General features: G+C 36.2%; 1 protein-coding gene across 43 annotated transcripts in view; it reads right to left on the minus strand.

Annotated features, from left to right (window-relative positions):
* The window catches only part of LOC136854032 (dystrophin, isoforms A/C/F/G/H-like), a 1916343-nt gene that overhangs the window by 1634424 nt on the left and 258148 nt on the right, over positions 1-23771 (minus strand). For all 43 annotated transcript variants that reach the window (XM_067130051.1, XM_067130067.1, XM_067130044.1 and 40 more), the window contains 17 exons: positions 23509-23703; positions 21307-21488; positions 21068-21164; positions 20600-20738; positions 17907-17998; positions 16074-16220; positions 10993-11175; positions 10595-10744; positions 8695-8880; positions 7554-7714; positions 7244-7400; positions 5808-5959; positions 3606-3816; positions 3163-3337; positions 2801-2940; positions 1741-1947; positions 1076-1250 (listed from right to left, as the gene is read on the minus strand). In XM_067130051.1, coding sequence (XP_066986152.1) covers positions 1076-1250; positions 1741-1947; positions 2801-2940; positions 3163-3337; positions 3606-3816; positions 5808-5959; positions 7244-7400; positions 7554-7714; positions 8695-8880; positions 10595-10744; positions 10993-11175; positions 16074-16220; positions 17907-17998; positions 20600-20738; positions 21068-21164; positions 21307-21488; positions 23509-23703 — 2749 coding nt within the window. The remainder of the gene's footprint in view (positions 1-1075; positions 1251-1740; positions 1948-2800; positions 2941-3162; positions 3338-3605; positions 3817-5807; positions 5960-7243; positions 7401-7553; positions 7715-8694; positions 8881-10594; positions 10745-10992; positions 11176-16073; positions 16221-17906; positions 17999-20599; positions 20739-21067; positions 21165-21306; positions 21489-23508; positions 23704-23771) is intronic.

Consider the following 23771-nt stretch of genomic DNA (forward strand, 5'->3'; position numbering starts at 1 on the left):
TTCTCCAGCGGGAGCTAGTAGAGGACTGGCAGATTGCATAAGTCCTTCTGAATTTATACACGGGCTTCAGCGGGGTCATGGATGGCGAATTCTGATTGGTTGCAGTCAGCGAACTTCAAGCCAAATTTCTGCGTGGCTCGATCCTGACAGATCTTCGCAACCTGGGAATGTCGTTCATTCCAGCGTTCCCATTGGCCTGCCGTTGCGTGATGTCATGCCGGCTGACATCATCGGTAGTTTGGCTGCTATTGGGCTGCGGATGAATGATGTCATTATCTACTCTTTCTGTCGTAGTCGGGGATTGTCTCGAAGGGCGCCTCGCTCATCAGGGGCATCTCCATTCTCAGGGTTGTCGTTTTCAGGTATTCGTTGGATTTGGTGGGTGTTCTGCATTATTCGAGACAATCCCCGACTACGACAGAAAGAGTAGATAATGACATCATTCATCCGCAGCCCAATAGCAGCCAAACTACCGATGATGTCAGCGGCATGACATCACGCAACGGCAGGCCAATGGGAACACTGGAATGAATGACATTCCCAGGTTGCGAAAGATCTGTCAGGATCGAGCCAGGCAGAAATTTGGCTTGAAGTTCGCTGACTGCAACCAATCAGAATTCGCCATCCATGACCCCCGCTGAAGCCCGTGTATAAATTCAGAAGGACCTATGCAATCTGCCAGTCCTCTACTAGCTCCCGCTGGAGAATGACAGAAGAGTTGTCGAAAACGCGTTCAACAATTGTATAGAACTAACTGTATAGAATATATAAAGAAGCAGAATCCAGATTTTGACTTTTCCCCATGAAATGACAAATATAACCTCCACTGAAGAGAAGTCCAATAATGGAAAATAGAAAAAGTCTTCTACAAAATAAATGCAGCTGAAGCAGCAATAATATTCAATAGAACCTGTTTAAAAGAGGGTCTGCTGCCAAATAATAATAATAATAATAATAATAATAATAATAATAATAATAATAATAATAATAATAACTAACTCTGACAACAAACACCCAATGTCATTGTTTAAAAGTCTACTGAATATTCAACAAGCACTAGTTAAGAGATACTTACCAATGTTGTTAAGAGCCCGGAAATCTTCACTGTGTTTACTAATTTCATCTCTTAATTGGCTAAATGTTTCTATTCCAGAATTTAGTTCTTCTTCCTTATCTGTGGTAAGACTTGAAGGAATTCTCTTCTCTACATCATCCAGCCAAGTACTAAGTTTTTCTATGTCTTCATGAACCTGCAGGAAAGGACAATTAGATTTTTCAATTATTCTAAGCATACAAATCCAGTTTTTAACAGAAGACATTTAGTTTACAAATGCCTCTCTGCTGTCAGCAGCTCTTTCAAAAAATCAAAATGAAGAAAAGCCTCATGTGACCAGCCATGCAAACAGGCAGGACAGCACCTCTAGCAGTGGTTACCTTACTCCCTGTCTATCTATCAAGGTGTAAACACCTTGTACAGTAATCCTTCATCCATCCTCTTCAAACACTTCTGCAGTACTGCCTTCCTTCCTTGGTAGATCCTTTAAGATTTACCAAGTTAGGGCAGCTGGAAAATGCTTGCATGGAATAAAGCCATTTATGATTAACAAGCTTGTATAAAAATATGATTTACGGGAAAAACATTGTCCTGTAAACTAATTGGGTATTATGATCCATTTAAAGGCAAAGGAACTTAACCTACTAAAATTCACTGTTTCCACCTTTAAAAATCCTAGAGCTTACCTTTTGACTCTTAGCTAATGCTTCCTTCAGAGACTTATTCTGGACACGTGCTTGTTCAGTGACAGTGTCCCATCGAGCCGTAAGCTCTTCCAGCTGACTTTTAACCATGGTTTTAAGCTCTTCATTACCTTCCTCCAAAAGCTGCTTCCCAGTTGTTGAAATATTATTAAAGTTGTTTTGTAAAGTTGCAATATCATCTTGAAGAGCCTGTAAAATTAAAATATAAAATAACACAAAGTTGAGAAGTAAATTTCGAAAATAACTTAAAGTGATGATAACATGCAGAGAACAAATGCCATACTTGCCTAGTTATCTGGTAGGTAAGCCATATCAGCATATTAAGACACTCCACAATTTTGGTGGCCTTATTCTCGAAAAAATAAAACTACCCCCTTTTCCCACAACTTCACAGCCCTCCCCTCCAACCATTATTGGGAAGCTGCTTACCTACCAGCAATCAAATATTCCATTAAAAGAACAGACATGTATATTGCAGCATATTAGGGACTGGACCTCCAAAAAATGCATTCTTCTAAATTACAGCAATGGCCTTTGCCTAACTCAGTGTTAGAGTTCATATCTGATATCCCAAATTTGTGACTATTAAAAATTCATCTGCTCCCAAATTGTTTTTATGGCTTATGGCTATGAAAGTCTATTACCCTTTTTACCACAAAAAGCTATCATCATGGCTTTGCCAGCAGAGGACAAAAAGACATGATTGTGGCTTTGAGAAACCTTGGTGACCTGTCTATGTTACTAGATTATTGCTCCCAGCCCGAGAAGAACCCTAAAAGAGTTCAGAGGTCTGGTTAAACAAATCATTTATAACTAATAACTAGATTATTGCTCTAGTATTAGTTGACAGATTTCCCATCACAAAATAGAAACCAACAAAAGTAAATGCCAGTGAGTTTGTCATTAAGGGCAAAAGGAATTTGTAAAAGATTACAGCTCTAAAACTAAAAATTAGCTCTCAAAACTAAAAGGCCCACTGTACCCAGCACCCTTTAGGTCTGTTTGTCAAAAAAATAACTTGTCAAAAACTCCCTCAACTTACATTTGACTGTTCAAGCTGAGCCTCTAAAGTTTCTATATCACCTAAAGCTGCTTCTTCTGCTTGCAAAAAGATGTCAACTTCTGCCAGCCATGATTTCAGCCCTGTTACTTCATCATTGTACTGCTTCTGTCGTTCTATCACTGCAGAATTCAAGATGTTGAGTATCATAGCAACTAAAGAATTATATAAAGAGAGAAAACTACAATTCCTAATCATCATGGAAAATTGTTATGCTAAAGTCAACAAGAAATAACTTTTAGAGAAAAATGAGTGAATGAAATACATATCATGAGGTAAAAAATCAATTAAATTTATTCCTCATTACAGTAATTTACAGTACAGCAATAAAAAATGCTACTTACATTTCTCAATGGTTTTAATGCGAGATTTGAGATCACTAGTTGTAAGTTCCCACTGATTGTTGAGCTTCGAAACACTCTCTAACACTTCTGGATGGCTGTCTTTTGATACACTATTACAGGCATCATTAATATAAGCCATGTTACCCTGTTCTGTATCCACCTTTTGGGATAGATCCTAAAAGAAAAATATAAAACAAAAATGCAATATATTATTATTCAAAATATGAGAAAATCACATTTACTTCTAAGCAAGCTCCCAAAATGTAGAATCTTCACAATGGAAGAAAAAAAAAAGCACAAATTAAATATGCACAGTAATGCCTTAGTTAATATTCTGTTAAACAATAACGTTCTTGCATTACTACTTAATGAATAAAAAATTCTTTTATAACCAAAATTTTATGAACATAGCCTAAAATATCAAACTAACTCAAATACTGTACCTTGAACTTTTCAAAAACATCTTGCATCTGAGGGAGTGGTGCAACTACACACTCTGAGGCTATAGCAGTTTCTAAACTGCAGAGCCACTCTCTTGAAGCTTCTATTGCCTTCAGAAGAGACTCTGGTGGAACTGCTAGTGCCTTTGGAGTTACAGAGGCAGACTGAACTTCCTCTACTTTCTGTGTTAATGTTTTCCTCCTCTCAAATAACCTGTCATCAAAAGTTATTGGATACTTTTCAAGGAACTCATGGACACATTTCAACATTTAACATTTTTAAAGTAGTATTTATACTTTTCCAAATCCAAACCAAGTGTATCAAATAATATAATAATAATGACTAATATGGAATAGGTAGCAATGTTTGATGAAAACTGGTAAAACACTAAAAAGGAGAATTAAAAAAGAAACATTCCTCAATTCTACTGTATATAAATACTAAACAACTTAGTAATGCAAATTCTACATCAGTGTATCTCCTTTTCTAGGCATAAATCATATCACCCAATCAATTTTTTTTAAAGCAGTAACAGTCAGATTATCTTCTAAAACACAAGTATCATAAATATCAATCATTGCTTCTCAATATATTCATCAAAGCCTTGATGATCAGACGCATACAAGTTATTGAAAATGATGAAGCACCTAACTACAGTTGCCTTCTCTGTTAGATGACCAGCTGAGATGGGTCAGGACCACAGGTAGAAAACTCAATGAACCATTGAGTGAAAAAAGAAACACCAAGGAAAACAATTTTAGCATTTGTGATAGAGGATTCTTTAAACATTTACATATTCAGAAAAACCCAAGCTGTTTCAGAGATCTAATCTGATGGACTTTGAAATGATGGTGAAATCTGGAATGGATCACAAATTCACAAAGCTAATAAATTAGTTGATCATGTGCCCAAAAATAGTGCTGATTGTTGCCATCACCTATTTAATTGTTTATGCAGCAAGTTGTTTTATAATAAACTATATAAAGTACTAAGGTATGAAGAAATGTAATAAACATTTGACTGAAACCTGTACCCAGTGTACAACATGCATTTGTATCTGCTTTTTCACATTAATCTTGTCTCAAACAAGCTGTATACGCAACTAAGGTGTTAAGAAAGAAACAATAATGAATGCTACAAATTCCAAACATGTCACCTTTTAATTAAGAAATAAGTCACGATACTGCAGAAGGCTGTGAACACAACATTCAGAAAATTAACACAACAATCTTAGAACACTTTCGAATTACTACGTATTTTTTCTGAGTCATTTTTATTGAGATATCTCACATTCCACATTTTCCAGTTCCAAAATAAAATATCTTTAATGTCAAAAAGGTCCCATCACCAACTAAAGACACCTTCAAACACGTCCAATGATGGAATAATTTCCTGTAACAAATCTGGGAACAAAAGACATTTCAAAGCAACAAAGAATTGGAGTAATAAGATAGTGACAGAACACTGAATGAAGATATGAAGGATATCTTAACTTTATGTGTTCACCTAGTATCAGTATAAGGAGACGGGAACTTTCAGAAGGTAAGAAAAATTACTCTCCCTACCAAGAACTGGTGCTCCATCCATTTTCACCCAGCAATTTTATATTTGAAAGAAAGTTATAAGCCTGTCATACATACAAATTTTCAAGAAAACCTAAATATGCATTTTAGGTTTTCTTGATAATTAATTCATGCATGTGCATTACAAACCTATTACTGTACTTTCAAACACAAAAAGATGAGGTTTATTGTTCAGCCACAATTTTTCATCTCAGTTACAGATTTCCAAGATTTCTTGAACAATGATTAAATTACACAATTTCTGAAATAATTCTTGAACTGCTGCCCAATTTTATTAATTTCTGCATTTTCCCTTATTTCTAAAAGGAAAGAAACATTTCCCAAGGGATATTTATATATAACTAATCAAAACCATGGATTATAGAGGCTGAACATACTATCAAAACTTTTCAACTCTGTACAATACGACCATTTTATAAAAATGCACCCTTATGTATCATACTGCTCTACTATTAATACACTACCAGCAGTATCTGAAGTAGTGTTGTACCCTACAATCAACCTTCATTCACTCGTTGAACAGCTGCAAAAAAAATTACCTTTTCAATCAAAACATATACTAAAACCAACCAATCTATTTTCAAAGAACATGAGAAAAGAGTAAAATATGTTTCATAATACCTCTGCACAAGAACCTCCCATTTTGTTATAATTATCTTTATTTCCTCAATTAATATGTGTGTTTCCTGGGTCCACTTCCCATCTAAAGACTCAGCTGCTTTCATAATACACTTGAGTTCTTCTTCACGGTTCTTCATGGCGTTAAGTTTACTCTGGCAAAACAAAAATGTTTGATTAGAACAAATGGGAAAAATTTAGTTTTTATTCTAAAAATAAAACAGATATATCAAAATAATTGTCAACATGATGAATCATACCATAGACCAATTTTAACAAGTAATTATAAAGTACAACAATGACCATAATAATTTGCAAGTTATACGCGATACAACAGTAGTAATCTATACAGCATACCATTCATAAGCACTTTCATGAATACTTCATTGCTACATTTCAGGGGTCTTCCAGTTTCAGAAAGAAAATCTGACCAATTAATTTTTTAGCCCATTTAACTGAAACAAATTTAAAACTGTACTCATCCTATACTAATTTCTCTACTTGACTGACATTACTATAATAGCCTTCAAACACAGATTTGAATTATACTGTTAAAATCGCCTGCGAGTCAATACATCACAATGTTTCCATGACCAGGGTTTCAGGGTTACTGAAGTCTGCTTTGGGGTTGCTGTTTAAATATTGGCAGAGAACAGGAGCCACTCGTCAATTGTGACTGTAACTCATTGAAACATAATATACTAACCAAATATGTATCCTATGCTCCAGTCTGTGGGGTGGTTGTAGTATATGCCTCAAAACTATGAAACTACAACAAACCTGGATGAAATGTTTCATATTCTCTTGACACATACCTTATCTAACTATTGAAAAAATTTCACAATCTTTTGTTTTTCTTGATTTCCATTGTTCTTTTACATGACAGCCCCTCTGCATAATCAAAGTTATATTCACAGCAATAGGTAAAATAGTACCCTCAAGTCACACTTTCCCATCTCCGTCATTTCTACCTCTAAGAACAGTGAATCAGTTTAGCCTTTATAAAAAAAACCTATAAATTCATTTTACGTTGTTTTGAATTGTTTTCTTTCTACGTTTTTAGGATGGAGAAAAATGCTTTGGTGAAAAAGTGCGTATAATTCAGAAGTATCACAGGACAATGGGAGAAAAAGATCAAGGAAATATTTGACTGAGGGATAAGAAAATGTGTGGAATGGAAGGGCCTTAAAATTCAGTACTGTATATGGAAAGACAATGGTGAGTGCCTAAGTTTGTGGGAGGAATCAGCACACAGCTGATGATGTGGAGGAAGATTTAGCAGTTAAAAGATAAATGTGGCAGTGATTGCTATCTTGCTTTCTTTGAAACCACAACTACAGAAGACATAGTCGATTGATGTAAAAATACAGAAAATAATACAGAAAAAGAAGAAAAATATTTTGCATATTCATAATCAATTAATTCTGCTAAGTACTTACCTGGCACTGTTCTAAATGTAGTTTTATAGCGTTTGGTTCATTTTCACTTATAGTCTGCATATCATCACACCACCTAAGGAATTCTTGATAGTGCACTTCTAAATCACTCAAGTCTGTTGAGATCTTCTTTTTTTGGGTTAAATAAGTAACTCTTGTTCTGAAAATTGAATAATGCATTAGCATCAGCATTAGTGCATTTCCCAAGTGAAAATTACACCCTTACTATATATACCAAGATATGAATGTTTCAGAGAATGTAACAGCAATGTCAGCATAATTCTAAATTCACAGAACTTATCTTGTGACTTACCTAATTTCGACTAGCATCTCAATTAGCGCTTCCCAACGTGTGGTAATTCCTGCAACCTGCTTCTCACTTTCTTGGGAGGACTCTCCTATTGTTGAAGTTTCTGATATTGCAGACTGTCCAAGGCTGACAACCTTATAGTATTCCTCTTTCTGTGTTTCCATCTATTGCAATTGAAAAAATTAATTACATTATCAAGACCAATTTACCTGTATAACCACAAAACAGACATGCTTTCCATCTAACCAAATAACAGACCATCTTCAAAGACCTTGAAAGCCAGCATGGACCTGGTTTTTTTTGTATACATTATGTACATTTGTTTTTGCATTTCTTTCCAAACTAACCCCAGTTTGTCTACACTGAATATTTGTTCTGCATGATTTCTTTCCTCTGCAAAGTGTTTTTATAATTTTCCCAGAAATTATTTCACATCTTGGATATACTATTTGTTGCACTATCTGTTGCTCACAAATTATGACATCTACATAATCTTTTTAAACAGGCAAATCAACCAATAAAGAGTCCTATTAGTTCACTTTTTTTAATTTTAGGAGATACATTAACTTCTTGCCAGACACTGATTAGCTTTAAGATCCTTTTTGCACATCAAAACACACTGTGCTTGTTGTCTTGTGATATTAACAATACATTTTGAACTTTATGTAGTACTGTATATGTATAACTGTTAGGTAATCAATTTCATTTAATAAAGGTTTCCAGCTCTAAAGTCAATTTTTGTTCTATTCCTTAATCCATTTTCAATTACTAGTCGAAATGAGTCCCTGGGTTAAAGTCAACTTATGACTGATACATAAAAAACCAAGCTTTAAACCTAAGCAACCAATTATTTCTAGATGCAACTTATAATGGTGGTTATGAAATATACAGTACCATGCAGTACACTGAGCTAGTATTATTATACTGTACTATTTTGACCCTGAAAGATTTTCAAATCCCAGTAAGACATATATGGGACTCTACTATAATACCACACAACTTTCCCATTTGGCTTAACACTAATTAATAATTTGAAAGTTCCTAGCCAGATAAAGTAATATATATACAAAAAATCTGCAAGTCGTTCTATGTGACCAAAACTCAAAATACTGGAAAAACTGAATGTTCGTTACACAATACTCACCTCACTTTCTAACTGTTGGACAAGCTGCATAAGCTGTTCCAAAGTGAGTTCCTCAACTGGTCTTGGTTTGGTCTTTTCCTCTATCATGTCCATCCATCCCCCCAACTGATGCAATGCAACTGAAAAGTCTTCTTGGCAGCCTCCCTCAAGTTTCTGACGCTTTATTCCACTACCTTCAACTTCAACCTGTTTGTAATGATATATCATGTAAAATATAACAATCTTCTTGGATAGCAAAACAATAAGAACATGTTAAAATATTTTTTTTATATAATGATACTGTATTTATTTTTTAAGCCACTGGACAGTGCATTCCAAATACAAAAACTCAAACATCTCACTCACAAGCTAAAAGATGTGATCTGCATGTGCTTCATATCCAAATGAAATAAGAAAGGTCAACCAATGAACAATTTATCATGATCATGCCCCTCATGTGAGTCATACCCAGCCTTCTCATTTCCTCATTTAGAATGTTTTGATTTGTGACTGATGCTTAGTAATTCCTTTGTTCTTGACCCATCTCACATTTGTTTTTATTCTTCACTCATTTTTGTATCAGTACTGTGCTCTGAGATTCTACACTACCATAATATTCCCTTTTCATGTGTTTTGATAGGCTTGCCTTCTTCACCCGTAAAGTACAAGAAATGTAAGCAAGATGAAAGCTAGGCTGCTACTACCATAGCCAGCAAACATACTTCTGCTCTTTTCCACATCTGCCTGGTCTGTGCATTAAAAACATGAGAATTGTACCTTAATTTTTCTAACACACAATAGGGCATATTGTTGTATGTCAACTGGCAATCATAGAGAAATTGCAGATTCTGAGCCAAGACATAGAACACCAAAAATCTCAATGTTACTATAAATTTAAGTAGGCTTCAAGTTGAAGTCCTTGATATGATTGGTACATCAGCCATTCTACCTTTTCCAACCTCTTGCTTCATCAATTTCATCTGCTTTTTTGTTCTATCATTCCATCCAGTCCACATCAAAATCTAAAGCACCCTATGGATTTTCCAGGTATTATTCATTGTAATCCCCTTGACAAAAACTGACAACCTTCCAACTTAATCCCCTTTAAGGGTTAACACTTGTAGTATGCCTTGTGTGGCAAACTGAAGACTATACTATAGGTTCTATGCACCGTCCCTTCGGCCCCAGCTATACTGCTTCAGCTGCACTGCTTTTTGTCTTTTACTTTTCATTCATTTCCTTTGGTCTCCTCTCACCTGGCCATCCAACTCATTATCTTAGCAATGCTCCATGTTTCACCCTTTTTTTTTTTCAGGGCAAGCCTTTGGGTGTAGCACATGACAGTCTAGAAATAATGCAAATCTGGGCAGTCCATCAGCTTCTGGGTCAAAGCAACCAAAATAACAGAGCCTGAGTCTCAACCTTAATTCTGAGAGATCCTACATCTTATTTAATGCTGTTATCTTAAATATGAGTTAAAAGTTACTTTAACTGTCTTTCTTTTCAAGAAAACACATGAAAATTGATCACAAAATACAGTTTATGTTTTGAACCTACAACTGGTACAGACACATCATCTCTGGAGTGGTGCACCACACTGAATGATATTGGTGAGAGATTAAGGACACCTTACCTGCAAGCCAATCCTCACTACCTATAAGAACATGATCTTTTCTTCAAAAATTACTAGTTGGTGGATCATTCATACCCAAATGACAGGTGCTACTAAGGCAATAATTTCTAACTTATTTCTATACTGAATAAACTAACTTTGGCATACATTTTTTTTTTTAAGTTTCACAGACCAAAATTTAGAGAGCTGCTTCTCCAAATATCACTAACAATATTAATAATTGATAACACAAAACTCCCATAAAGTTTATGGGAGTTTTGTGTTATCAATTGCATTCAGGTTCCTTACTGTTTCTGTTGTAACAACCTTGGTGGTTATGATCTTGGTGACAACTGTACCACCTTCAGAAGATATGGTAGTAGTGCTGGAACTTACAACATCTGTGGAGTCTTTACCAGGAATAACCACCTTTGTAATGTCAATACCACTTGCTGCAAGCTAAAAAAAAAATAAAAATTGCAACATTTCAATTTAAAAACTCAAAAAATTTATATTACAATATGAAGAAAAATTTATAATAAAATCAATATCTAAAATACTTAAAGTACTCTTTATCAAACACTACTTCTTAAAAAAAATGTGTAAAGGAAACATTAATATATTAGACTGCAAAGTGAACCAAGGAAAAAACACCACATGCTATTGAACAAAACATGAAAAGTCTTATCTCCACTGATAACACTTACTCTTTGTGTTTGGGCTTCTATGATACTGACAAGAATATCCATTCGATCTTGAATATTTTCCAACTCGACAGACATTTTTTCTTGAATGTCAGAATCTGATGGCAAATGACTTGCAACATTAGCACTGTGTTCTTGAAGGTGTCCTAAACAACGCTGTTGTACTTCCAGCTCTGCTTGCAATACCTACAGTATTCAAGACATATGATTAGACAACTCTGATTAAAAATAATTATTAGACCAGAATATACAACGGTTTTAAACAAAGATATGTACAGTATTCAAAAGTTACATAAGAAATGCATATTGTGACATAATGGGTTAAATCACTGGAGTATACTATTTATCAATATTCCCTATGTTCATAAAAAAGTATAAATTGTTTTAAAATATATTGAGCCTGCCAATATTTCTCATTGGGCCCTGAAGTGCCATTCCTTAAATCATGAAGTGCTTCCAAATGGGAGCATATAACAGTCTTTGCAACAAAAACCAGAACAGACCTAGAAGACTCAGATAGCTCTCTCATAGTCACTCCCAGGATAGCGGTAAACATTAGAATGAAGAGAAGGCAAAACCACTCATGAATCAAAGCTGTTCTATCTAAGATTTTGCCCACAAGAACACCAAACTGCTAGATAGCCATGTCAGGCAGGGGTTTTTCACAGTCAATGGAAAGGACAAGTGTGGCCCATTCCTTTGTGGAGTTGTCAGACACTGGGAGGCCCAAAATGAAAGGCTTTATTCCTGCCACTGACACAACAACTGCGAAGTTCAGAAGGTCTGCCTTCATATGATTCACTGCTTTAAAGGTGAAGGGAAAAAGGCAGGAGCCCCAGAGGGGATAACAACTTTCACGGATGGCTGAAGTTCTATAATTTCCATTAAAACAGAAAAAAAAGTGGCTTTAATTGTTTTGGTTGCCATGTCAGCTGGGGGGATTTCCATCTTTAGCAGTTTCTGCATTCCAATTGAAAGTGGGACCAAGAGCCACACCATATTGAGAAAGGTGGTTCTGTCCTGAATTTCCTTACATATAACCCAATTACTGTCTTTCATTTGTTAATGCAGCATTTACCATCCAGCGAACAGAGACATAATGAGGCATCACACCAAGGACTGTCAGTATCAGTGTCAGGGGCAAGGGTAGGTGTCCCTGATCCTCCCAGCCTAGGGAGTTAAGAGTCCAAGCTAGTCAAATGGAATCTAATAGGCCAACTCAACTCCTTGGTCTTATGATCTTGGGCTTTTGGTTAACATATTCCTTGGACCTTACTTTCTCATCAAGAGTAGCCATCTCCACGTGGGTGGAATTTGAGAACATTTTAGTCTCTTCTGAGGGCTGAAAATGTCCTAGTATCCAAAACTGCCTTGAATTCCTGATGGGAATCTTCCACAGCACCTTGAATATCATGATACTCAGTATCAAGGACTTCCATGATACTTTGCAAGATCTTATGGATCTTCCTATACTCAAACCCACATCAGCTGGAATCTCCTTACTGGTAACCTCTCTCTAGATGAGTTAGGCCAGGGCACTCTCAGGTGAAGAACTAAGAGCCAAAGGAAAAACAGGGATATCAAGAGGAGGAGGGGGGTCACTGTCTGGGTCCTAACCAGTATCCGATTGTTGTATGAGAGAGCCTGGATCCCATTTCAAGAGCTCCTCCAAATGTGACATAACAGGCCAGTGCCCCTGGGCCTTCTGGCTTCAGTAAGAACCCAGTTTCTCGGCCTACTTATTGACCATTCTTTGGGTATCTCTCCTAATTAATAACTTTCATCTCCATCAGAGAAATCATACAGGGAGATCATGGATTTTGACATATTGGAATGTTTGCCACAGCATGAGATATGCTGAGTGTGGGAAGGGAATACTCTCTGCTGAAGTTCCACTGGGAAGATGTATTCTTTTCCCTCCTTGCTCCTACTGAAGCTCTAAACCCAAAGGGCTAGACCAAACCAGCCCCACCAGCACTTGGGGTGGATGCCATGAGCATGTCACATGCCTTGCACATGTCTGGTGACCACCCAAATTCATCTTTATGTCTGTAGGCAAAAAGTGGATTTTGCAGTTTGCAGCACAACAAGTGAACTTTGGGTCATGTCTGTGAAGAGGGATGAATTGTATGCATCTATGGAAGAGGGAAGAATTGTAATCTTTCAGGTAGTTGTTTTAAGGCAGGATAAACAGCCTTCCTCCCTGGAGTTTACTTATACTTCAACACTATAACAACGATGGCACTGCAGTATTCCAGCCTAGACCAGCTATCAAAGAATTCTTGACAATAGTTGGTCTGTCTTATGGAGTCCATACTGGGACTAGTAGGGTAACTTTTTTTGAGAACAGGCAATGGCTACACTATCAAAAAACAGGTTTTGATGTGGGGAAAACCTATTTTTGGTAGTCGCTGTTGAGTCCTCAAGGGGTTACCTTCCATGGTCTACCAGAGCTTGATGGTGACCAAACTAATATCAAAGAATTCTCTTCTAGTTGGTCTTTTTGGCCAGGTACTGTGTCGTAATGATTAACATTATAACACATGATGGAGTATATAATGGACTCGAAGATAAGAGGGCATTTTCCCTTATCCTCAGCGAAGATGAACCCAGTTTTTCCAATGTCAAAAGAACCTGCTAGAAAGGGAAGTGACTACTGAGCATGCGCATCTGCCCTCTTGTTTACACTGGGCTGTTATAGACCAATGAGCTTTACAAAGAAATAGACAGGTGACGAAAAAGGCTTAGGCTCTCACATTTTAATCCCAACACCCCAAAGGAAAAAACATTTCTGGTCCGAGGTCAAGCCACAGATTTCAAGTGCCATTCTTTAATCCAAATACTCTTCAAGTTTTGGTACCAAGGAACAAGAAACTATACACAAGCTTACGTTTTACGATGTAGTTCTACAGTGGCTTACCTAAGCATGCTGGGTTTGGCTGCAGTACTGTCGCCTTTCTCCTAGAGATAGTTAGCATACCCACCGTCAATAAGACCACTGGTTTTCTGCCGTAGCACCTAGGGGTTAAGACTAACCATACCAACTACTGAGACACAGTGTAGTCAAATTTGTTCGACCACGTGGCAATAATTTAACTGATGACCACCCTGTACTTTCGAAGACTTCTTCGAAAGAGACATTTCTGAAGAAGTCCAACGACCTATACTTACTTTTCTAACATCATATGACCTAGGAAAGGAGCGTGGATTTGCCTTTTTAATGAGAAACATTACGATCATTCTCAGCCCTTGTAGGGACAGTGGTTAGTTTGTGCTAGGGTGTAGGAAAATAGGACCCTTTGGGATGTTTACCGTGACTTCTAGGTAAACCTTAAGTGCTTGAACCAGGCATAATATCTTGTCTGCTAAATTGAGTTTTCTTATAAGAATGGATTTCCTTTTTAAAGGATCCTTATTCTTGGCCAGGAATGATGGCCCAGGGGACAATAATAATTGATGGTCAGCTGTTTGCGTGATGCATTGTCCCCATCTAAGAGAGCCTGATTCACTAACACAAGCTCCTGATGCTAATGCAATCAAGAAGATCGCCTTTTGAAGCATGTACTTTGTGGTTGTATTGAGTCCGTTGAATTAAGGGGTTGGTAGAAGTCTAAGCACCTTGTTCAGGGACCAAGTAATTGGAAGCCTTTCGGGAGTGGGCCTTTGTAGAGCAAAAGACTGCAGAAGGGAAGTGACCGAACCTATAAAGCAAGGGTTCTGTTAATGCAGCCTTGTATGCCATGACTGTTGTAACTGCATGGCATTTGTCTTCAAAAGGGTATATAAGAAAAATAAAAAGCATTTCTATAGAAATCTCAACTGGACACTCAGTATGGATATAATTTAACCATATCTTCCATACAGACTTGAAATGCTGGATAGATGATGTCCATAATTTTTGCACTAGGTACCTAGCAATGGGTAAGTAATTTTCACAATAGATATTTTTTAAAAATCTATACATGAAGGTTTCAGCTCAGAAAGGAGGATGCGTAAACGAATTTTCCTCCTACTGTCTGGGACAGAACAGCAGATGGTAGTGGAATTGATCTTTTCGTCCGTTGTCGAAGTAATAGGAACCAATACCTGTTTGGCCAATTTGGGGCTGTTAAGTAAACTGTTTCTTTGAAGGTTAGAAGTTTGCTCAAAACCTTTGAAATCTGGGACAGGACAATGGAGGAAAAAGATATCATCCTCCCCTTGTTCCAGTCCTTAGGAAGGCATCTCTTGCTGTTGCTCGACTGTCCAGGTTCGGAGACACAAATATTAAGAGTTTGTGATTCTAGTGCGTGGTGAACAGTCCACTTCCAGTTGTGGAAGCGTGCTGGCTATTGTATGAAAAGAGTGGTTGTCCAACATCCACTTTGTTAAGGCTGTCATTTTCCTTGATAGAGAGTTTGCTATTACAATGAGACCCCCTGTGAGGTGAATTGCAGACATGTGCCACTTCCTTGCTTGTGCCATCCGAAGGATGGCTAGCATTACCATATTGAGAGGAGGTGAACATGATCCCAACCTCTTGATGTAGGATATTGTAGTTATGTTGTCTCTCTCTTCTGGAGGTTTGAGTTTTTTGAGACAAAGAGACAGCCATCAGCTCCAGGAAACTGATATAAAAATTCCTCAGAGTAACTGATCACCTCCCTGCCACCTGACGATCCTCCCAATGTCCTCCCAACCTGTCAACGAGGCATCTGTGTGTACTGTCATACAGACGGAGAAGTCAGGGTGACCTGTGTCACTAGAGATTCCTTCCGGATCCATGGCCAAATTAATACCGTCATACGCACAGTATGTTCTTTTATGTAGATAATACATAAAAATAAAGCATACTTGCAAAGATAATCATTAGATAATTTAGTTTACAAGAAAAACAAAACAAATAATCACATCATAGACTTGGTGAAATTAGCACGGTATACTGTATGGTGGCTAGTGTACCTGTATGGAATAGGAGAGTCACTGACTTACATCCTTTTTGACATACATATCTGAGCAGATATAAACAAAAAAGAATTACAAGAAAGGGAGATCCTGCTTGACTTATTAAATTTCTATAAGAAATAAATGATTTCCTCTCTTACCTGTAGCATACTAGCCTGTTGTAGTATGTGCTCTTGTTCTGTGGATGGATTGCTTTCAACCTGTCGAAGTAAAGTCTCCTTTTCATCCATCCACTGTCGCATTTTTACCATACCTTGATCTAAAGCTTTCCAATAAACAGACAGGTTCTGAAAAAATATTTTAAAATACAGTATAAGATCACAAATATTTCCTTGAATATTACATTGGCTCAAATCAGGATCACTAAGAATTACAATTACTCATGTATATTAATAGATAAATTTCAAGTGTGTTATGGTAGCTCTATAAATCTTTCTTAATTAAATAACTCAACTGTTTTGATTTTCTTCAACTTAAAACTGGCCTTTAAAAATACAGTGTAATAGTCCTCCTTTATCACTAGCACATAAGTTTCAAACCTATTACAGACAGTGGAAAGCATGTGTTTGCTGTCTCCTACTCAATCATTTGGTGTGTTTGCCCACACTGTAAAGAGCCAGTGCTTCAAGTCAAAATAGGATCTTTTATGTCTGTACTTATGCATGCAAGTATGGTGATTTTTCCTCAGGCATTAAAAAGTTCTAAAATACAATACAGTACAATACATAATGTAATGTAACTTACAAGGACTGTCAAATTTGTGACAAAAAAATAAATTTTTTGTTAAATGTGAAACCGTCATTCTGTTCATCTTGTCAGCACATGGTTTAAATTCTATGATGTTTAGTTAGATGAAGTGTAATTTCATTTATGTACGTACCACTGAGCTTAAACATATTAAAAACAATAACTGTACTCGAGTAATATTTATTACTGAAAGGTGACTGTCATGCTTTGCTCATCTTGCAAGCATATACTTTGAAATTCTAATTTTTAAGAATGATCCCTCCAAAGATCTGTATGAGGGGGTAGTAAATAAATGACATCTTGATGATTATAAATTCAAATATAATTTCTGATCTATACTGCTTGTAAGCTCATCACCTTCAAGATGAGGTTACATGCAAAAACTTACTGAACACAATTTAATATAGTTTTGGTGTGATTTTTGGTATGTTTACGGACATGTATTTAACATTAATACAATATCCTGCCTTACATACAGTATTTTTAGTCCATGTATGTGTGTATAAATGTCCACATGTTATATATGCTATAGCTTAAATGATAAATGCACAACCAATAAAGAACATTTTACTTTATCATATAGCATTGCACTGTATTTGTGCGTGTGCGTGCGTGAAAAATTTAAAAATGAACTACATAATACAGTCTATATGCACCATAAACTTCTTGTGGTGTAAATTGTGTCACACTATAACATAGGAGCAAAAGGAATAAAAGATGTACGCAGTGGCAAAAGGACAGGGTATACCTCACTTGAGTGACATCTCTCACTCCCAGGGAGATCAAGATTTTCCTCTTATATCCTTTGTCGAAGGACCTTTTGTACCAATGTAAGAAACATAGTCAAGTAAATGCATTATAAAGTTCAGCATTATTTTTAGATAATTACTGAAAGCTTAGAATTCTGCTTCAAAACCATAAGTTACTTAATTCAAGGAAGAAAGTTAATACTACAATCTCAGCAAATCCACTAAAAGACTGAAAACTCAATAACCTACCATTTCAATAACATTCACAATTGTTCTATTATCTCAACCAGACAGGTCTTTATGTGACCAAAGGCAACAAATAGAGATATAAAATTATGTACAAGATTAAGCTACGAAGCAGCTATGTAACAATATTTCTTTTTCCAATTACAAACCGCTACAATTTTTGTTATTCTGAAGTATATTATATTTTATATACGCATCAAAAATATAATTAATTAATTAAACTTAACTCACCTGAAGCATATTCCATCGAGATTCTGTCCATTTGCATATATGTGCCCATCTTTCACCTAATGCATTCAATTCATCTTCCAAAGAAGAATATGCTGTAAGAAAAAACTGACTTTTACAGGCAACCTCCTCATAATCAGTAATGAAATATTTCATTATCATTAAACCTGAAACCTAAAATTTCTTCTTATAAAATTGATGGCATAATAAATTTTACAAATTTTCTTTTTTCTCTCTCAAATGAGCTTTAAAAGCCTCTACACTTAAAAGTGTACTGCCTTTACATCAACATTTGCTATCGTTTCCAGCCATAAAAAATAAAATTAGAAAACAACAGCTTTCACTACCCCTCAATTTTACTTGTAAAGGTTGCGATTTATGCAATCTACATTCAGTAAAGCAATCATCTCCTAAACAAATTTTATGATTCATACATACAAACAATGCCCTAACATAGTTTCATGCCTTGATTTTGAGTGATGCCACATACAAACATTTATTAAAGGAAAATGAAGACTGAATGTTCTAGGTGGTAACAAGGGTGCACTCGGAACAGTTGACAACCCTAATGTATGAAGTGCAGCAGTCTGTCTAGATAAAATCATTATGAGATGCAGAATGAAAGGCAGGGTGAATAGTACCCAACTAACCCATCAACCACAACTGATGGACAAAAAGTAATATGCATGGTGTTCCTATAAGTGCTGAGTGGAGTAGATATGCTCTTTCTTCAACACTGACAGGGTGAATAACTCATACTGTCAAGAGCTAGATATGTCTGTGATAGGACAGGGATCAAAGATTCATTTTCATGACCAAGAACCAAAGACTTCATAGTGGTTCAGGTGAAGAAATGTTCCCTGTCTCCATTTTCTGCGGTGAGTGACTTTTGTACATGATCCACATATTTCACAGTTACTATGGCCAGCTTTCTTTCAATGTTTGTACTTAGCAGTACAACATTGAAACCATTCTCCACCTCTCATTTAAAAACAAATCCTTTAGATAAGCACTATGAGCCAACAGCAGAAATGTGCCTTAGTTTTACATGAAGCTAAAAAAGGAAAGGTGCATGCTTCCACATCATTCCAAGAACATGTTAAATGACAACAGCCTGTATGGAATGAAATGGAAAATAAAATTTAGGCCAAAGGCCAAGCACTGGAACCTGAGGTCATTCAGCACTGATAGGGAAGCTAAGAGTAAAAAGATTTTAAAGGTATAACAAGAGGAAAACCTCCCAGTTGCACTATGAAACAATTATTAGGATAGGGTGGAAAGTAAGTTGGAAGAAAGAGAATATAAATGGAAGTACAGTAAAAGGAATGAAAGGGGTTGCAGCCAACACTACTCCTCAACAAGAAGGCTGTTCATTGACTTGAAAATATGTTCTGTCTGGAGGAGTCCTCAAGTACAATATGCTTCTTAATGTCTTCGTGTGGAACAAGAGACCAGGAACCTCAAGGTAAGCTTTCTCGGGAGCTTGGACAGGCCATGCAAAGGAATTTCAGGGAAGGTTTACGTACATACATTATCAACTTAACTGATGTACAAGAAGTCAGGAAACTCCCTTTATTCAAATGGGATCACACTCCAAGTATCAACAAATCACTGGTGACAGGGTTGGAAGGAGGCATCCTATTTGTTAAGAAGTCCTATCTTCTCCATACATTTGCATGGAAAGGTACTGAGACAAATCACAAAAGAAGGTTGAGAGTGGGTTAAATGTAGCCATGCCCCCCTTAGCTTCTTTAAACAGTCATTGAAGGAAGATTGGCTCTAAAAGATCTGCCACAAGAAATCCAGCTGAGACTGGCATATGTTTCACATCAAAGATTGTGTACAGACTGCCTCTACATTCATGAAAAATTTTAAAGGTTATATGATTCAGCTGAAATCATAATTTCCATGCTTGTTCATTCAGCTAGCCCACAACATCTCTATAATCATGTTCATGGCATCAATGAAAAAGTAAAACTGGTCCATGAAAAACTCAGCTTACCCAAGTGAACATGTGAATGTAACAAAGTATAACAGCTTTACCTAATTAGATATTATGATTAAAATTGTAAAATACATACAACAAAGAGAGAGGAGATACAATAATGCATGCTGTATCTTCTAGTGGACAAAATGAAATCATTAAAACAAATATACAGTACACTCACATTCCTTTGGAATGAGTGATTGTGAATGCTTGAGAATTGGTCAAAATGTCCGTGATACTTATGTTTTATTTTCTCACCTAAAGAGTGAAAATACCAATATTGTGTATTTGCACACACATTCTTAGTTTACTTTGTGCATGACATAAAAAGGTGGAAGCTGGGGAAATCACCAAATCCCTACTAAATTTACATCAAACAGATAAGATGTGGTATCTTGATTCGAATAGAACTGCTACAGATTTAGACATCTTGGCTCCAGAAATAGAATCCTTCCTTTTAAACAGATATTCCTGAGGGTGATCACCAAAAACAAACCAATGCTATTAGCTCAACCAAAGATTCACACTGATGGTAGCTAGAGAGGGGATGCAGTGTTGTTGTTACCCAAGTCAAGGGAGCTCAATACTATCTCCTGAGGAATGCAGTGTTCTTTTTCCTTCAATGTATATCAGTTAACAGTATCACTTCTAACCTAATGGTATGACTGCACAGAGTTTATTTGACATGAACATGGTTTGTTGATATTACCTGCATCTGAACTAGATTCATCGACTACAACAACCATGTTTGATAAAGAATTGATGTTTGACTGTTCCTTTTCCAAGTCTGCCTGAAGACTCTGATGAGCTGCTATTTGTTCTTCCAATGCTTCTAAAGTTGGTCCAACCTGTAAGAACAGCAAATCATGCTTGAACATGAGCACTGCAATAATAAAATGTGTACAAACAATACCACTTTCCCTCAAACTGAACACATATAATGTTAAAAAAAATCCTCAAAGGAAGATAATAAAAATCACAACATAATAATAAAAATGAATTTAAAGTTGAATAAACTTGTCTTTTAGTTCTGTTTGACACCAAAGAGCATATTATGATCTAATTATGAATCCATCAAAAGCATCATGGACTTGACATCTAAAGCTGACTTGAAACTTAGGAAAACAGAGTTTTATTACTCTATTGCATTTCATTCTATCTATACAGTATACTGTACCTGACTCATGTTTGCAATGCGGTCCTCAGTTTCAGTGAGCCACCGTTTTAAGCTGTCTAACTGATTCTGTTGCAGTGCCATAAGTTTCTCATGAAGCCTGAAGTACATCAAAGACAACGTTATAAGCTTTATGAATATTTAAACAAAACAGTAAATCAGTTCAAAACTGTCATTTTATTGAAAAAAAACTGTCACTTTATTTAAAAAAAAATAACAACAAAAATGAACAATATACATACTTGGACTGGCGATCCATTGCCTTGACTCTGAGTTCTTCCCAACGGGTGTTGAGAAGTTTCATCTGAACTCTGACTTCCTCCTCCTCTTCCTCTTCCATTACACCTTCCCGTAACAATCTTGACCCTTCTCCTAAGACATCTCCAATACCTCCTTGCTTAGAAGTTAGCTCAAGCATTAACTCCTGAAAAAGAATTATATAATTCCAAAATTACATAATTATGAAATCATAATTGCTTAAACATTTCTGAGAAAATCTTATCACAGTGGAGGATTAAAATAAAACATTTCCAGAAATGGTGAGTTTATTTGAGGAATGGCTACAGTAAAATATGAACAAAAATGCATGAAAACCTCACCATCCACAAAAGAACTTTTCCAACTTTTCACTGTCAAGGATTTTGGGATGATACTGCACAGACGACCAAGAGAACATAACATTGAGGAGAGTTAATAGGGCCTTTGGGAATATGAAAAGTGGAAAACCACCAAGGCCAGGAGTAGGAAGTAATTTGCTACAGCAGCTAGAGAACTGGTCACTGATGAACACCACAACATATGAGAGCTGATCAAGGTGAGGGACACACCATAAAAATGGGAAATGCATATGGTACCAATTAACAATTTACACAGGTAAAAGGGAAGCACTACAGTCAATAAATTAAAGAGAAATAAGACTGCTTCAGCATGCTAAGAAAACATCTGAGAAGGTGCCAAAAAGTCAATGGAGGAAGTCTATAATGAGACAAGTACAGAAAGCATACCTTGAAAAAGAGAAAAAATTCTACCATATTTTTATCACTCCAGAGAAGGTATCTGGCAGTGCCAATATCTACAAGTAATTAAATGGGAATTTCAAAGACAGAAGGTACTGCAAAATCTCACTGAGTTAGTGATGTTTTTGAGCCATAACAAGATCTAGGGCAGAAGTAACAGCATATATATAAGCAAATCTGAAACAATGATTGTCTATGACAGACCAACTCTTTAGTTCTTTGCTTTCTATCCTATTAATGTAGGATGCTACATAGAAGAGCAAAAAGGGAGGACACCTGGAACTACTACATACAGATGACCTAAGAATTAATGACAGTTCAGAGGGAAAGGATATAAAAGTGTTTATATGACAAAAGAAAGGATTGGTGAGAAGAGGATTGAAAATCAATGCAAGCAAAACTTTAAGGGAGCCAAAGAAAAAACAGTCAGGAGGCTGTAGTAAAGACATGGGAGTGAACCTTATACTGTGTCAAATGTAATGGATGATGATGATGTCACAAGAGATGCTCAGGATTGCAAAATATACATGGAGTGTAAATTTCAATGCCCAAAATGTATATTTAAGACCAACTTTGACACCCTCAGCTGTCAAGCAAGTATTGAGGGGGCAGTAAGAAAAGAACAAAAACAGCCTGAATGAAGTGAAGATTGCTACACTACCATTACAGTACACATATAGCCTATATCCAAAGTAAACAGCAAAAATTTAAGGTGTATGCTTAAGGCCTATACTACTCTATTCAGCAGAAACATAAAAAAAGAACATGTAGAGGCTGAAAAGATACTACTACTGAATGCTAAGATTCAAGGAGAGAGTACTGTTTGAATATCATATTATGAATGACAAAATTGCAAAAAGATATGGTGTTCAGATGCTGGAAAGTAGACCAAAATCTCAAAGACTGAGATGGTTTGATCATGTGATGAAAATGGATGTGGAACAAATAAAGTCAGAAAAGTCACAGATATGGAAATAGCAGAGCAAAGACCAGTAGGCAGTTTCAAAGAATCACAGAAAAAAGGCGTAGCTGAAAATCTAGACTAGATAGGAATTTCAGTGGAAATTTCAGGGGACAAAAGAGAATAAAAAAAACGTCACTTCACATCTACCCCATGATGGGAAAATTTAATGAAAAACACTAATGATGATGATGATGATTGCTAATATGTTGAATAATCAGGTTAAGGCACAACAGTCAGAATAACTAACTAAAGAAGGGCATACAGTATCTTTCTTTCCTAACAAACCAGAATAGAGACATTTGAGTTTACTATACTCCAGACATCACAAATCCACAAAAAAATAATTTTGTACCATGTGATGCATATCTTAATTCATAAGAAACTTAGCCAACAAAGAAAAACATGCAATAGGTTCCATGTGACACTTGATAAGGGAAGATTTGTCTTAGAAAAGATGGACTTACCTCTAAATCATGAAACTGATCCTTTACTTCATCAGTTGACTCAGCAATTGGTGGCATAGCTGCTAGTCTGTCTTCAGCCCCTAGAAGCCATGTCAGAACTTCTTCAAGAGTATGCTGGTACTCTCCAAGTCCAATACTGACATTTGATAAGGGTCTATTCTTTTTTGTACTCATGGGAACATCATCACTACTTGCCTGCCAAGAGTTAAGAATAGTTGAAAGACAATTCTATAACTCCAAAAATCTATGGTCATGTTTAAGAT

This window comes from Macrobrachium rosenbergii, chromosome 28, assembly GCF_040412425.1.
Source record: "Macrobrachium rosenbergii isolate ZJJX-2024 chromosome 28, ASM4041242v1, whole genome shotgun sequence".
Taxonomy (NCBI): domain Eukaryota; kingdom Metazoa; phylum Arthropoda; class Malacostraca; order Decapoda; family Palaemonidae; genus Macrobrachium; species Macrobrachium rosenbergii.